Source organism: Thunnus thynnus, chromosome 4, assembly GCF_963924715.1.
Source record: "Thunnus thynnus chromosome 4, fThuThy2.1, whole genome shotgun sequence".
Taxonomy (NCBI): Eukaryota; Metazoa; Chordata; class Actinopteri; order Scombriformes; family Scombridae; genus Thunnus; species Thunnus thynnus.
The window spans coordinates 20,561,399-20,577,842 of NC_089520.1; the positions used below are offsets into that span (position 1 = coordinate 20,561,399).

Consider the following 16,444-nt stretch of genomic DNA (forward strand, 5'->3'; position numbering starts at 1 on the left):
CACTCAGTGTATTTCTCAATCCTAAATTCACAACATGACTGTGCACTCCACTGTGGTGCTCATCAGCTAAGGGCGGATAAAGATATGTCAATAACTGTAATTAATGTGTGATTTCATGTGTGAATGAAAATGCATCAAACAGTTCATGCAATCTAAATGAAGCAAAGAATCTAGTGTCCCAAGGAGACTAGTTTGTCATGGGAATTCATTTTGTGCGTCCACTGTTTGACAGACCATTTCTCCAATGATTGATTTTTCCCTAAATGTCTGACATGATGATATATATTTTTTCCTCTTTCAGATCAAGTTGCAGAACCAAAGAGCTGCTTAGAGATCAAGATAGAGGATGATGAGGTTGATGAGGAGCCATCTACGAGAAGGATTGAATTGTCACCCAGCCCCGCTAATAGTGACGTGTCCATCAGCAGGTGAGTCCTTGATAAGTTACACATCCTGATTGATCACCCTCAGACTCTGTCGTTGTTAAGTGTTGGTTGGATACCTCTATACACTTTGGATATGACTAATTTCACAATGATGATCATCAGAGATTACTTTGAACTCTGTCTTGTTTTAAGAAAGCAGAGTGTAACTGCTATAATACATGAATCCTTGAGGAAATGGAGTATAACATTACGGTAAATACAGAATCACAATGCATACTGAATCTGCACATTGATAAAATACTGTATCAAGGGGATTCTGCCAATTTCTGTTTTGAATATCCGAACATCTCTCGTGTATCTGGTAACAAGCACAAAAGGACAAACAGGAGAACCAGCTATTGCAACATACTCGTGCTCAGTGGCAAATTCTCAGCCTATCCTTTGGTAGAAGAAAGTAAGTGTTGTGTAGTCATGGGTAACAGTATTGCTTCACTTGGAGCATATCCACCAAGTACAGGCATTTAGGCCATTAAATGTTAAATTGACACAGTCACTCAATACAGTGTATCAAATAAACATCAGATCGACTATGCACTTGACTGTAATTTGTTTCATAGAAAAATCACTGGAATTGCTTTGGGGTTAACAAGAAATAATAATAATAAGTAAAAAAGGAATGTGACTGAATCAAGCACAGTATAATACATAGGATTTCAGTTTGGACCTTGACAGATTATCAGTGTGAGTAGTTATTCTTTCACACCACATAGGCTTTAGACATCTTCTTTCAGCCTTTTTATTCCCCTTCACTTAACTTGTAACACTGCAGACTGTTTGAAGCAGAAATACTAAAATTACTACCATTTACATCCTACACTTCATTTTTTATTGGAATATTTTCATTAAAACCCTGAGGTTGTTTGTTGCCTGTTTCTAATTTGACTGCAAAAAGTATATTCTTTATGAAAGGTTTGTGAGTTGCAGCAGAACATAAGAAACATCAGTTGGTATTCACTCTCATTTTTCTTTTCCAGTAGTTTTTAAATTTTGCCAAAAGCACAAATTTACTGACTGAAATGCTCATTTATTTTTCAGATATTCTTTTCCTCCCAATTAAGCACCAAGAGCATTAATAGGAAATCATGGCTCAATCATGACTTCGAGTATAATTAAACACAGCAAAAGATCACTTACTATATCTAAATAAAGCCTATCAGCCTAACATGTGGGGCTTAAGAACCAGACAAGCTCCTACGCCATTAAAACTGATATTGATAGCCTCTTTTCTGTGCTGTCAACAGAGTATTGTAGGAATCAGACACTTTAAAATGAGTCAGAACAGAGCTTCTTAGCACAAGTTTTTTCAAATCAAATTTCAGCCACATTCATTCATACAAATAAATCTGACAGAGATGAGACAATGTGACAATCGGATAATATGAGTTTTCATCCATAAGCCCTGCGTGCCTTTCTTTACACAAAATGAAAACACACACACCAAAAAAATAAACTATGGTAATACATTACCATTATCAGGTGTTGCGGGGTGTAGGTGTGATTATTTGTAACTTCCGCGAAACAATCAGAAAATAATGTTTTATTCCTCTCATTCACCGGCTTTCTTGCTACCACTGCTCGCTCTCCTCATCCACTCTCTAGCACGCTCAACCACTGCTTCTCTCACTCTCTCTCTCTGTCTCTCTCTTTCTCTCATCTTTTTTTAAAATGAGTCGGGAAGCCGTCAGCAAAGCTTAACTTTACCTTTAACATTATCAAACAAAGAGAATAGTCCTCCCCTCTTCCTAGTAATGTTTCTGTCTTCCCTCATGGCAGGGATGACAGCGTTAAAGGTTGCGTTTCTCCAAAAGTTGATTCTAGTTCAACTTTCTTGCTGTGGCGGCCCTGCGGCCCCCGTCCCCGCAGCGGCCCCCATCCCTGCAGCCTCAACGCACAACCCATCTGCTTCGGGCCGGGAGGCTGGTGCTGCGTGCACATTGAAACCATGACGGGGAAAAAGAAAGGGAAAATGTCATTTTCTGTCAATGAAAAATGTAGTCTCCTTGAAGCTTTTGACAAACTGCCAAAAACGAGCCAGTGAGATGCAGCAGTGAAACAAGAAGCACTTGAAACAGCTGTTCTGTATTTTGAAACAGTCAATAAAATTCAGCAAATAGTGAAGCTGCCCTTTTTATTACTTAATATTCATGTAATAAATATACAAATGTCAACTAGACGGTAGTCTGCATGAAGAATTAAGAAAAAGAAAAAAAATCAGTTATAATAATCATCTGCTTATAGTGATCAATTTGACCTGAATGGACATGATCACTGTAAGCGGTTTCCACTGTATAAACCTTAAGTTGGTCAAGGGAATTTAATTTGAGGCTTCTCAAGCATTACCAATTTATTAGGAATGTAAATGTGGCAGCTGGCTTTTACAACAACAGATGCAAGTTTCTACAAAGTTGGTCCCTAATGAAGACATTTTACATATTTCTATATCAACGCCCTGCAAATTTTTGACTGTGCTTGTGTATGCTGACTTTTATAGAAGGACTGAGAGTATGTTTGTAATCTCTAAGGCCAGCCATGAAGCGCTGCATGCAATAAACTTAGACCAAGTACCCACTATATGATACTGTAGAACTAGTTCCTGACCAATTTTCAGATTGTCTTTTCAGTGCCCTGCTGTTTTGACCTTGTAATCTTATCTGGATCAGGTTCAGTTACTTTGAAACATGCTTATTATTTCCCATTTAGCAGCTTTCTAATTATGCTACTCTGGCCGATGATATTTCACCAGTGTCTGTTATCAGTACATGTTTATTTAGTGTAACTGGTAGCTGACTGTAGCTGACAGATTTATCAGCTGCCATTTTAAATAATAATAAGTAACTGCAATCAAATCAGGCCCAAATAAAGATGAGTTTAATTTCAAGGCAGAGACGCAGTTAAAAAAATACCAGACACAAAGCTTTAAGAGCACGTCAGCGGCTGTGCTGCTGCAATAGCTGCTGCATCAAATAAATATTGCATGTTATTATGTTTTTGTAAAAGGAAAGCAGAAATTGTTTTTTAACAGAACCAGCATACTTATAAACCTTTTTATACCAGCGGTTTTAGACCACAAATGTGCAGCACCAAATCTGAAAAATACAGCCTGTAGAAGTGGCCTATGGCATTTCCAAAGGGGAAAACCCACTGTTTGTAAGACCAAGAATAATGTATGCTGAGGCAACCTTATCACGGAAGCTCTGAAAGGCAGCTATTTCATTTTGTTTAATTCACTCTGTGCATGACATTTTTGATTAATTGTAGACTGTCTTGACAGTCTTATGACCTGCTGGCTGAACATTGAATTTCACCCTGTTTGATAGGTGTTGGATCAAAGGTCGTGTTAGATTATGCTTTTCAACACTGTTGTTTCTCTCGTTTCTTGGTCAGAATTTGTATGTATATATACACACACATACTCATACATACATGTGCACATGCACATACATGCATATTCATATTAACCCATAATAATTCTGCACTTGGAGGGAAAAAAAACATTATATAAGTTATACAGTTCACAAAATCAGGCCTTATTGTTGGCACATCAACAGTTATTTATCTCGCTCTGCATAGTGAAGCTCTTCTAGATCACTAGTGTACATATTTTTAAAATTAAAATGAAATTTCATCCTGAAAAATGCCTGCAGAAGACTGTGGACATTTCTCCAAGATGGAGCCACCATGTGGTGCATATACTCAAGGTCTTAGTTGTAAGTGCTACATTATGTAAGGTAATACCCTCCATAGATTCAGATTTCTTACACTGAAAAATACAAAAACAGATTTCCCCTACTTTTAACACAAAACAGTAACATTGTGCCCGAGAACATCAGAACAATTACAGAGACCTCCCAGAATAAAGTCAGTGGGTAACCATTTAAAAGGAAAGAAAAAAAGTTACCTCCCTTATTCCCAGTCAATTCACATATTGTTCTGTGTGGTTTCCATTCTTTTAATGTTGGGATGGTCTCCTAAACTACTGAAGCTTTTCTCTCATGTCTTCATTGGTTTTCCTCCATCTCTGGCATCTGCTTGTTGCCATGGAAATGCCTTCAGTATGTTCTCCTCCAAGCTGGAGCCCGGGTCCTCTCTAGTGGTGGTCACCCAAAATCCCCACACCCTCAGCTCCCGTGTGGCCTCCTGCGTGTCCTTGTAGGTCCATGGACCGGTGCTCCAGTGAATTTGAATCCTTGTAAATGGAGTCGGGAAGCAAATGCCTTTCTTTTTGAGTGCTTTTTTAATACCCTTAAGGCTCTGCAATTCGCCATCACCTCATAGGCATAATCATAATCGAGGAAAAAATCAGCTCGTTATTTATTTAAGTTTCTTCCTCCAAGCAAACTTCAGGACGGTTTCTTTAACGTCAAACTGCAGGAAGTTTCAAACAATGGATCACGGAGTAGAATCAGGTCCTGGATTCTGTGTCAAAGCTCTATGAAGGCTTTGTATTTGGAGGGATATACTGTAGGGTAGCGAGAGCTCAGTGGTCAATAAGTTTTCCACAAACTTTATCACTGAGTTGCCCTCGGAGTCCTCAGTCACACCATGCATCCGAATGTTGTTTCCTCTGGATTTGCTTTCCTGATCTGTCTCTTTTTCCCCACAGCCTGCATTGTTCTTTCAACAGACATAGCAGAGCCTCTTTGGTTACAGCACTGCTTGCTTCACATCTGAAATGCGCTCCTCCACCTCGGCGATAGCCTGGCCTTAAGCTTGGATTGTTGCCCCGACCTCAGATAGCTTCGGGTTAAGCTTGTGTTTTTGATTTTTTTTTTTTTTTAAGCCATTAGACATCTGAGAGAAATGTTATTCCCAAAACCTCTCTCTACTTTTTAAAATCAGTTCATACACCAAGTTGGTAGGTGTATTACTTCCATATGCAAATAAAATCCAATAATTCCACCTCAGCATGTCAGACAATCTGAATTGATTACACAGAATTGAATACACATGGTTAAGGTTGCTTGATGATAGTGACTTGCTAACCGTGGTGCACAGAGATACACAGTGAAAACCAATGAAACAGAAACTGTGTAACACTCATGACACGTTTCAGTAACAATGGAATGGTCATTTTCTTATCTGTAGTATGGCAGTCTTTTTATTTTGAGTGCCGATGGAGCATTGCACATGAATGATAGGACCAATTACACAGTGCATGCCCCACATTGATCTCACACAGCAACACATCATGTGTCTGTGTGTACTTGAGGCACAGAGAGAGAATGGGGAACTTGGCAACATGCCAGCAGGCTGCCTTTCCATGTCCTTGCAACGCAGCTGGACTAGCAAGATCACGCGAGAATCCATCTTGTCAGGCTTCAAGCTATTAGCTTGTGTCCGAACCATTGGTGGTTCAGACCAAACAGCTTCTCAGATCCAACTTCCTCATAAGGTAAGATGGTGATAGACAGTGATAAAGAGATGGTTCATCCAATCACCTGACAAGTGTTTTTTTGAAAGTGCCTGCCCTTTTCCAAACAGTTTCCATGGACAATTGCTCAGGTGGCTCTATATAACTAACCATCTATCGCGTCAGGTTAACCTTTCCACACAAAGCTACAGATTTGTGGGATAGTTGTTTTTCATCCGTAACAAATGTAGTATAGCTGCTAAGTCGCAATTACTTTGGAAAAACTCACCCGTATCTCAGTTCTACAATATGCCCACAATGGAATTGCTTGTCACACAAAAATAACGGAGCATAAATCATCACCTAATCTGAGGTTATAGTTCACCTGACCCAACAAGTATGATCTTGCCATTATTATACTTTAAGGATGATGAGCCTCATGTGTTTATGATGACCTCCTACTAGCCGATCTGCCTTGGCGACTCCACTTGCAGAGCCACTAGTAGAATGGACACCTGGCAGTACCTCATTAACATCCTACTGTTCTGGGAGATATGACTGGCTCTGGAGGGAATCTCCACAAACCAAACATTCTTAATATTCGTGACGCAGTTGCAGACTCTTACTGTGAACTAGAACATTTCAGCATTTGGCAGTGCATGAAATCCACTGTGTGGCCACTACCTGAATGTTACTGAGAGTTTTATCTGTATACATTTTTTATTCATTAATCACAGTGAAATACAGACCAAGTAATGTGTTTTGGTTTCTGTTTAATTTCGCTTTTATGCTCAACCCTCTCTTTTACACTCTCTTTCCTCTCCCTCACTCTCTCCTTAATATTTTCTCTCACATATTTTCTGATGCAGTGAGGCTTTTAGTTTTATCTATTTTCTTAATTTAGGAACTAGCCATAAGGAAATACAAAGTAAAGTTGTTTGTTTAGTTTCTCTTTTATGCTCACCCTTCTCTCTTTCTGCTATTTTTTCTCACTTGTTTTCCAATGAGGTAGTGAGGCTTTTAATTGTACTTTGGGATGATAAATGGAGAGAGAGATCACGCCTGAACCAACACATGCTGATTCTCAGAGATATAAATCCATCAATGGACTGTATTTTGCAACAGGAGACCCCCCTCTTACTGTCTTTGCAGAGGGTGCACTGACGCGGTATGAAATGGGCAATTTCGCCCGTTAGGTGTACCATAAATTCAGAGGTGTCTGACAGCAGTCTTTCAAATGCAGATGTGGTTGTATGTGATGTAGTTAGTGCTGCATTGTCTGGTTTTATATTAGCTGCAAATGGAAAAGGTGGAAGAATTTTACAATATAGGATGCAAGGGAGACATGTACAGCTGGTTAGATCTCATTGACTGACAGCATGAAAGGGGAGTTCTGCTCTATGTAGTTTGGCCTGTCATGAAGCGTTTGCCTCTGGCAGCCTCACACATCTATTGCCTCTAGCTCGAAGTCAGGCAGAGAAATGAGGATTTGTTTTGGAATAAGGTGGTGTGAAAAATCCAACATCTACATTTTTATACTCTTTAGAAGCAAGTGGCAACCTTCGGGGCTGAAAAATGAAGCCAATGCGGAAGTGCCAAAAACTGCAGTTCCTCAAATGGCCACTTGAGGCTGGCTCCAAAAGTGAGTCAATCCCAATAGACCCCCATGTTAAAATGCCCAACTCTACAGCAGAAATAAACATGTTTACAGCCTGGTACAAAAAACATTTTTGGTCTCTATAGCTAATTTCTCCTTTCATGACAACTGTACAGGGGGTGAATTTTTTTTTTTATAACTCATCCGTTTATATTTTATTAAGTCGTAAAGTTATGCATAATTAAGGACGTGGCTGCTTTGAGTGACAGGTCGCTAGGTGCTAGGTGGCTTGTTTCAGCAACCAGGCTTCATTCAGCTCAACCTCTTTTGGATTAGCTTGGAGTTAGGCGGAGTCGGGCACTGCTAAGATGGCGACGGGCGGAGCCACCCACTTTGAGCTTCAAAACCACTCTTCAGAAACCAGTCGGTGACATCGCGATGGCTACGTCCATATTTTTCACAGTATATGTTTAGAAGTAATATTCTGGGCCATAAGATTTTTCAGGCATTTCATTGATCTTGTCAAGGCATGGCTTTGCCAATGACATTTGGTCTGTAGGATATGTGATAAATACACCGGTTCATATGAGTCTAAAACAATATATATTATTCATAGATTGAGGAACACCACAGTGTATTTAGAATCAGTACTCTGTTGACAGGGCAGGTACTCAGGTAAAAACCAATGCAGTAATATTGTTTTATAGAAATAATGTGTTGCTACAGTAAATCCTCTGTATCAGTAAAAATTGTATATTACATGGTGTCTTTTCTTTTTCTTCTCTTCCTCTTTCTCTCCTTGCAGTTCTATTTCAGATATCTTTGGTCCAGAGCCTGCCAGAAACCTAGAGTAAGTGATTTTCCTGTCATTGCTATTGTCCTAGAAAACTAATGTAATATTTGTTTTTTGCTGTGCCAGCTGAGAAAACAAAAGATAGAATTTCTTGTAATTAATTTCGAAAAACATTGGCTCATGGGTCATAATACATGTGTACATACAAGTGTAAGCTAAAAGAAAACATGACACCATAATTGCTTCAATTAAATTCAAAAGCTGTGTGCATGTGAAGGGACATTATAGTGTTTCTCAAGTACTGAGTATATTGTTGGATTGTGTGGTTTCTAGTATGGTCACAGACATTATCTGCAGCAATAAACACTCTAATGGTGGTGGCCTGGTCTCTATCTACGGGGGGTGGGTCAGCTTTCTGGAATATGGTGGGGAGAAGGACTGCCATTGCCGGTCAGTTTTTGCTTCACAGACTCAGGTGATGCCCTTTCAAATACATAGGCATGTCTAATGAAGCAATTTCCAGAGTCATAACATTTCTTGGATTTGGTTTAACAGCATCAACACAAAGTCTCCATCTGTTTTGCCACTTTTTGTCCAGAGTTGCAACAATTTACTGGGAAAACATAATCTTCCTGCACAGGGGAGGTGAATGATATGGGATTGATTTCAAGATCTGGCCTCTCATTTGTGTTCAATCATTGCCACATGATGATGCTAGCTGCAGGGTAGCATGTGCGCGAACTGTAGCTAACATAAAAAAAACAACTAGCACACTGACAAAGCCTTCTGGGTGGAACTTACTTTTTTGAATGTATGTTTCACACGGTCCAAAACATTGAGTGTAAATAGACTTTATTCCAGTAATTACACTGTAATTATTTGTTTCATAGGCCAAACTGAACAAAACAGTTGGTTTACTGAGGTGAATGTCTTCCACCGCACAGTTTAGGACATACATATGTACTGTCTAAATGCCCCTACGTCTACGCAGTTGTACTTTGTTCTGCATGTTTATATTATGAGATGGGGTTGATGGGTTTAGTGTGTAGGTGAATCTTATTTCTGTGACCATTTTTAATAATAATCTTCCCCTGATGTACATGAGGATTCTACTCACGCTGACATCCATCTTTTTCTGTCCAGCTGTCTGTTAGAAGTCAAAGGATCCTTTGTGGGTGTGTGCCTGTTTTGTCAGAGTAGAGAATTAGCTCTAGCACAAATGGGATCCATACCATGAATACGTCTGTCTGCGTGTTCTGTGACTTGCATAGTTGTATCAGGTGAAATGAAATGTTTCTATTGGTTTGTCGAGATAAAAGATTTTTGATTAATTTTGGGGTATTATTATATGTGGTGGAGTTTCTAAAATCTGGATCTCATAAAATAATGTCTTGACATTCTTCCCCTGTAATTGCTTTCGACCAAGATTACCATAATTTTGTTAAGAGGCACTTATTTTTGGCCTGGAACCACAGCAAAACAAGAAGAGCAGCAAAACCAGCAGCACTGTATGTCCTTGAGCCTGCATTTGTAGATGTTGCTTTTCACTTGAGGCTTAAAGTTGGACTGTGTGTACAATCAGTTGTGCCTGTTCCTTTTGTGATGACGTACTGTTTTTCCTTTAGAAAGTTTAGGAAAGTTACTTCTTATCAGCAAGAGGCAGCAAGATAGCCAGCAGTTATGTTGTCATGAAATTGTTGTCAAATAGTCCGTTTTTCTTGTAGTTGGTTTCAGCTTTGCTCCTGATGATTGTTTTGACAACTTAACCTTCCCGGATAGATTATTTTATCCAATTAAACTGTCAGAAACAAGAGTTATGTCAGCAATAAATCCAATTGTCCAGGGGTAGAGGTTGTCATATTTTGAACAAATTATAGCTATGACAAGTGGGCTTAATAATCAGACATAATATATGTTTGGCAGACTCTCTGCATTCTGTTTTATTCTTTTTTTTCTGTACCATTTTGGTACTCTGCTATAACTGCTCTCATCTCATTTAAATGATTCAGACAGTGTGTTAAGCCAGTCACACATAGCTCTTTGCCCCAGAGGACTCACATAAACAACTGACCCATAGGTCATTCAGTCTTGTGGTGCTAAACTAACTCTTGCCATCGGAAGGGCAAGTACAAATAACAGCCTGTTATATGTAAAGTATATACGTTTTTAGTATTCTAAACTGATTCAGATGATACCATGTTTGTTTCTATCACACAGGCAGGTCTGTTTTAAGGATATTTCACATACAGATTGCTTTACTGTCACACTGCTGACAAAATAACAGAAGCACATACATGCATCTGAGTCATTTCACCCTGTGTTTGTTGTGGGTAATCAAGGCTCAGTTCTTAATCTCTCTCTGAACGATCTTGAGGCAAAGTCCAAACCTGCCAGCGTTCACTCCTAATGTCAACATTCCACACAGCGCTTTTCTGCGTATCGTCATAGTGCACCAGAAGTATTGGGCCTTGAGATGCCTCATCAACTCAATAGGAGAAAGCCAATTCTACACTTGCAACAAGTGTGAGAGGAAATTTTCTTTTCATCTGGGAAGGCTTTATCTCTATCCTCCAGCCTGTACCAGACTCTGGCAAAGATGACAATTTAACTGATGATTGTTTTAGTCATGATTCATGCTTGCGTTGTGGCCAACCGCCTGCTTTCCAGCAATCCACTATACTTATATATTTCTCTATCCATCTACTACCCACATGTGGACTTCTGACCCAAATTCCAGTGTTGGAATTTTGTTTTTCCAGCCTAAACGATCAAGAAAAAGACACATAGGACCTCGTCACTGGCTGGAGGGTGATTCATCTATGGTATAATCAGCTGAAGCTTTAAGGGGTTCCACATGTAAGACACTGTGGTTTTAGGGCTCCTCTTTGGTTTCTTAGACATGTTATCTAACCATTTCCTGTGGAGGAGATCTCAGTGCGTCCACCAGTTTATGTCAGGTGATTACTTCACCTAACACAACATCCTGAGCTGCAGAGCAACAAATATTGATGTGGCAATAGGTAATCTATAAGGAGAAAACAAGTTATTTAGTAACAAGGAGTACTCGGTCCAGCTGTGTTTCTCTGGCAACAGTGAAGTTTCCTTTAGAATAAAAACAAGGAATTGTGTGTGTGTGTATGTCATCCCGAGTAAATGAGAACAAACATGGTTTAATAAATGGTGTCAGAAAAATGTAATAAAATACTGTGATATGCATCATCTTTTAATTTAGAATGACTATGATGAAAATGTGTAAACACTTGTTTATTTTAAATGGATCACATTCAGTGTGTAATGAGTCCATGAGTTTCATTTACCTTGTACATTTTACAAGATTTTGACAAGATCTTTGGAAATTCTATTCACTGTATTGTTTAGGAAAGGGATAGAATTTGTGTTGAGATAATCATGCATTATCTTAGTATCAATATGTGATAATATTCAGTTAAATATTCAGAATTATTGATGCTACAACTTCCCAGCCTTCCACACAGTAACGCCGCTTTATCTTTATTGTCAACATTTTTTTGAGGATGTGGTTGTCTTGCTTTAATCAACTTTATTAGAATTGTCAATGGATAAAATCAGTCGGGGGTTCAGTGTTTACGTCCAGTGTGTGCACAGAATTTGTATGTTTTGCCTGTGCTGCAAGACAGATCCAAAATTTGTAGGTTAAGTTAACTCAATGTTCAAGATAAATAAAAACTTGCACTCTGGCCGGTTAAAGTTAAGTTGATCTAACTTTTTGAAAACAATTGACTTTTTACTACTACAAAGCAAAATAAGTTGTTCATGTTCTGGTGAGAAATCAGTTATTTCAGCCACCCAAGTGTCAAAATGGAAAAGTTATTTTCTGTCACTTTGCTGGATGAACAGGCACTAGTGCAAAAGCTATGTTAGCAAAAACATTCATTTTTCCTTTTAATTGGACGGCAAACGACATTTGTTATATCTAAGTGATTTTTACTGGTGTGAGCAACCACTTGGTCCATTGTAATGTATTTGCTGGAGGGGTGTCAAGGAGCCTGCTGCTCAAGATAGAGTGAAATAATTTTTCTATCACTCTCAGCAGCATGACAATCAAGTATGAATGCACTCAGGAAATGCACCGACAGTGTGCAGAATTTACACCATCTCTACTGCATTAGTTGGTCAAAGTAAAAGGGCTTTTGGTGTTAATTGACTGCATGAACTGCTGGTTACACTGAAGCAACTGAAGGCAAATAGGCTGTTACACTCCTCATTTGCCACATGTGCTGGGACTATTTTTGGAGCCATGGTAGATTTAATCCACAGAAAATGGTAATGGTTAAAGTAATCATTTTGGCTGATTCCTCGCCAGAAAATAACTGAAGTGTAGAACTGATTAAATTGTATGGTTTTATTCCTCTTCTCAAATCCGTCTTGCCTGTTTTCTCAAGATACACACCCAGGTCTGTTGGTGGATGGCAGGAGAGAAGAAGGCGAGATTTAAGTGCCTGCTGGAATCCCTTGGAAGACCGGGTAGCCGAGGACTGGAGTGAGGATGTTAGTGTGGGTTGACATAAAGGTTTAGCACATTGCTGATGAAGTCTGTTAGTCACAACAAAATGTTTTTAAAATAATGTTGTCTCTTGTGTCCTTTTGTGCTCCAGCAGCTGTCAGAGACTAAAGTGTTCACCTCCTCATGTGCACCTGCTGCTGAGAATCACATCACACCTGTGCAGAGGTAAACAGCTGGCTCATTTACAGTGTGATACATATTTTATGCACCATAATTTCACAAATTACTACTATAAATGCTTGGTAGTTTCAGTTCTCTCTGTTTTAAATTCTGTCAGTAACGACAAAGTAGCTTCACTTCTGGGTGGTATGTGTTACATAAATGTAATGTAAGAAGACTGTTTGCACCCGTAAAACTGTAGATTAAAAAAAATATGCAAGTCTTTATAGCTTTAAGATGATCCTCTGAGGCTCATTTGCTGATTCATATTCCAGAAGTGAACATCACGGTTGGTTGGTGATTTACTGCTGTAAGCTTTTTTTTTTTTTTTTTTGGTATTCATAGATTGTGTGCAGAAGCAGAGTAGCTGACGTTGAGTTAATGTATATAGTTAGTGTGGAGCAGTGCAATAAAAGCAAGGATGTCTCACTACAAAATAGGACATTACTTTTCTCTTAAAGCCTTCAGGACATAAAATTAAGGATACATCATTACTGTTTTTAAAAGAAATTTAGCATATTTCTGTTCTCTTCCATTCAGAAATTTCTAAAGGGTTTTCTTCTTCTTTCATAGAGTCACAGAGAGGACTGCCTTCAAAAAGCGAACATCCAGCTCCAGAGAAAGTGATGCCGCTTCATCTATTCTGGGAAAACGCCGCCGTAAAATGTAAGGAGAGATGGAAGACTGGTGAAGGAGAGAGAGAGAGAGAGAGATCTCTCGCTTACTAAATCAGTGCCAGTAAACCTTTGACTGACTTTCAAGCAAGTCAAGGTGTTTGTTTTTTTTTATGCACATTCCTGTCTGGCATTTCTTTATGATACTCTGAAGTTGCACTGTTTATTGCATGTGTCTTGGTAGTAATACATTTTTAACTGTCTAAATAATGTTTAACATAATTTGTAGTCTCGTGATCTATGTTGACCTTTAGCCTTCAGTATTTCATTAGATTATAGAAATCCTCTACCTCAAGAGTAAAAGGACTATAGAATCAATACTTGAATTTGTTTCAATGCAATTAAGTGTTTTTGAGATTTGGTTTGGTATTTTTTGATTTAAAGTAGACATAAGTAAACATCATTTGTACAGCTTGTAGCCAACCTTTCAATATCCAGTTTTTTTTTTGCTGCTTGTAGTTTTAATACTACATTATATAATTTTTATTTTTTATTTTACTTTATTCCACTCTTTGTATCTGTTACATGCTTTAAGTCCATCGTAAAATCCAGTTTAAACTGAAATAAACCTGAAAGCAATCAGTAGTTTTGTATAAGAAGATGATCATATGCAAATTATGTTTCAACATTAACTGCCCCTGTAGTCACAAATAGATGTTTGAATTTTTGTACACTGTGTACAGATCAAAACTTTTGGACTTTGTTTCTGTTGTGTACTTATTGAATTAGCAAAAAATGCATAAAACTGCACTTTTTTCACCGAATGACTACATATATGCGTCTTTGCTTGCACATTAGGACTTTCCCTCATATTTGGGTTCTTGTTTGGCCAACTCAAATTCAGAGTTAAGTCACTTGGGGTTCCTCTGTCATTTCCAATTTCAAAGCATGCAAAAAATCTGTAGCTTTCAAATGGATTGTTTTCTTTGAAAGAAAAGTAAGCAGGGTCAGTTTAATTTAATAAACCCCAGGTCAAAGCAAGCAAGTGTGTAAACACTTTAGAGGGGGAGGTTGTGTTTATGTATATGTGCATGGGAGAGTGAGCAGGAACACATTTGGGACCCAACCTTGATTGAAAACAGAGTTTGCCCGGAGCCTGGACAGAAACATGCTGCTTCTGACTCACTTGTCTTTCCCCTCAGACCAAGCAGGGTCACACTGATAGACATCACTGGACTCATATCAGTTCTTCTCGTTATACCACACACCTCAGATCCCATTGCGTCCTGACGTCTTTCCTTTACAATGGTGCTGTTTGTTTCCGACTTAATTAGCAGGGATGTGTCTTGCTTGAAACCACAGAAAAGTACCAATTGGATAATGATCCCTGGCTTAAAAGCAGTAAAGCAGGCAGTGATATCATTGATTCTATACACATACTGTCTCTGGGAAAGATCCACAGAGACTGTACCCTTTCACTTTGTCTGTCTGGGTGACAATGTTGAAAGAGAGATTTGTCATGTGTCCAACACAAAATGCAATGAATTTTAAACCTCATAAATCTGTGTAATGATACCCCTCTCTGATCCTTATCTACATTTGCTCATTTTCCAAATGCCCTGTTACAGCCGTGACAGCCTTTTGTGACCGGCAAAACCCCTCCTAAGAAGGGATGACCAATCTGAATGTCATGGTGAGGGATCAGTGAGACTGTTTCGAGAGGGCAGAGTAGCAGACCAACAGGGCAAATTAACCCACAGAACCAACTGTTCTGCATGAACTTCTCTGACTGCAGCTCTCATTAAGCTCAGCCTCAAGGACAAAATGGCAGCAGTGTTAACAAGCCTTTTAGGCTTAAAAACCTTTTTCTTAAAACAAATGAAATGACTAATTTCACTTGAATGAGGAATTACCCAGAGGCAAGTATGTAGAGTTGCCTCACATTTAGAAATGCCAGTGATTTCTTTTTTTTCTGGAGAAAGCAATTTGCCCAGTTATAGAGACCAGAAACATTCTTCATTTTTGCTTCATTATCTCTGCCAGACATAAACCTGGAGGAGATCATGTGTGGTGTCCATGTGTCCATCTGTCCGCAGCTAATGTCGTATACTACCAGACCCATCAGCCCAATATTTTTTGTGCACATTTATGACTGTATGCTCAAGGACCTCTCGTGGTCGCAGTGATTCACAGTTGTTGAAAAACCTGTTTTATACCACCATTGACTGCTGACTCCTCACTCCTCTCAACTGGCCAGTTTGGGGCAGCAAGTGAGAAGTTTGGACTTATCTTCCTATTTATTGTTACCTTATTAAGTTTATACAGTTAGGTGAACCCATGAGGATGCTCAGTTACAATACCATTACACTATTCTATGCATCTTAAAGAAAACTGAGACAATACATGCCACCACACACACCTGGTGGAGATCTGCGCTCTGAGTGCATTTTCTTTTTTTTCTTTTTTTTTTTTTGGTGTTTATAGTCTTAAATGTAAAAACAACAAATGAGAATTACTGTGGTATCAAAGGATCATATGCTTTTGCTCTTATATTCATATTTATTCAGTTGCGCAAAAAAAGGACATAGATCAAATACAACACAATTGTGCAGAATGTAAATGACACCTTAGGGGGCTTATAAGGGGATCTTTGCCCAAAAATATTTTAAAGGAAACAATTCTTGGGTAGTAAATAAAACAAAACACACAAAATCTCCAGACATTCAAACATGTTTAGGATTTATATAAAACACTGTTGCTTTGAATAATAATTTATCTAATATGGATTTTCCAAAGAAGAAAGGTTTCGATTACCTCATTATAATCTTTAAAGCTCTCCTCCAGACATTTTTTAGGACATAAAAATCCTCTGCTTGGAATGATAAATTGTTGGACATTTTTGAGTGGAGGAGGACTTTAAAAACAGCTTCTCTCTGTTCTGA

The 16,444-nt window shown here is 38.7% G+C and overlaps 1 protein-coding gene across 5 annotated transcripts in view; it reads left to right on the forward strand.

Moving 5' to 3' along the window:
* rad18 (RAD18 E3 ubiquitin protein ligase) overlaps positions 1 to 14,326 on the forward strand; it is a 35,688-nt gene extending 21,362 nt beyond the window's left edge. For 2 of the 5 annotated variants that reach the window (XM_067587402.1, XM_067587406.1), the window contains exons 11-15: positions 302 to 428; positions 8,199 to 8,243; positions 12,608 to 12,719; positions 12,821 to 12,894; positions 13,462 to 14,326. In XM_067587402.1, the coding sequence (XP_067443503.1) occupies positions 302 to 428; positions 8,199 to 8,243; positions 12,608 to 12,719; positions 12,821 to 12,894; positions 13,462 to 13,558 (455 nt within the window). In that variant the 3' untranslated portion in view covers positions 13,559 to 14,326. The remainder of the gene's footprint in view (positions 1 to 301; positions 429 to 8,198; positions 8,244 to 12,607; positions 12,720 to 12,820; positions 12,895 to 13,461) is intronic. The other 3 variants (XM_067587403.1, XM_067587404.1, XM_067587405.1) reach the window with 3 other exon arrangements.
* Positions 14,327 to 16,444: the final 2,118 nt, after the last annotated feature.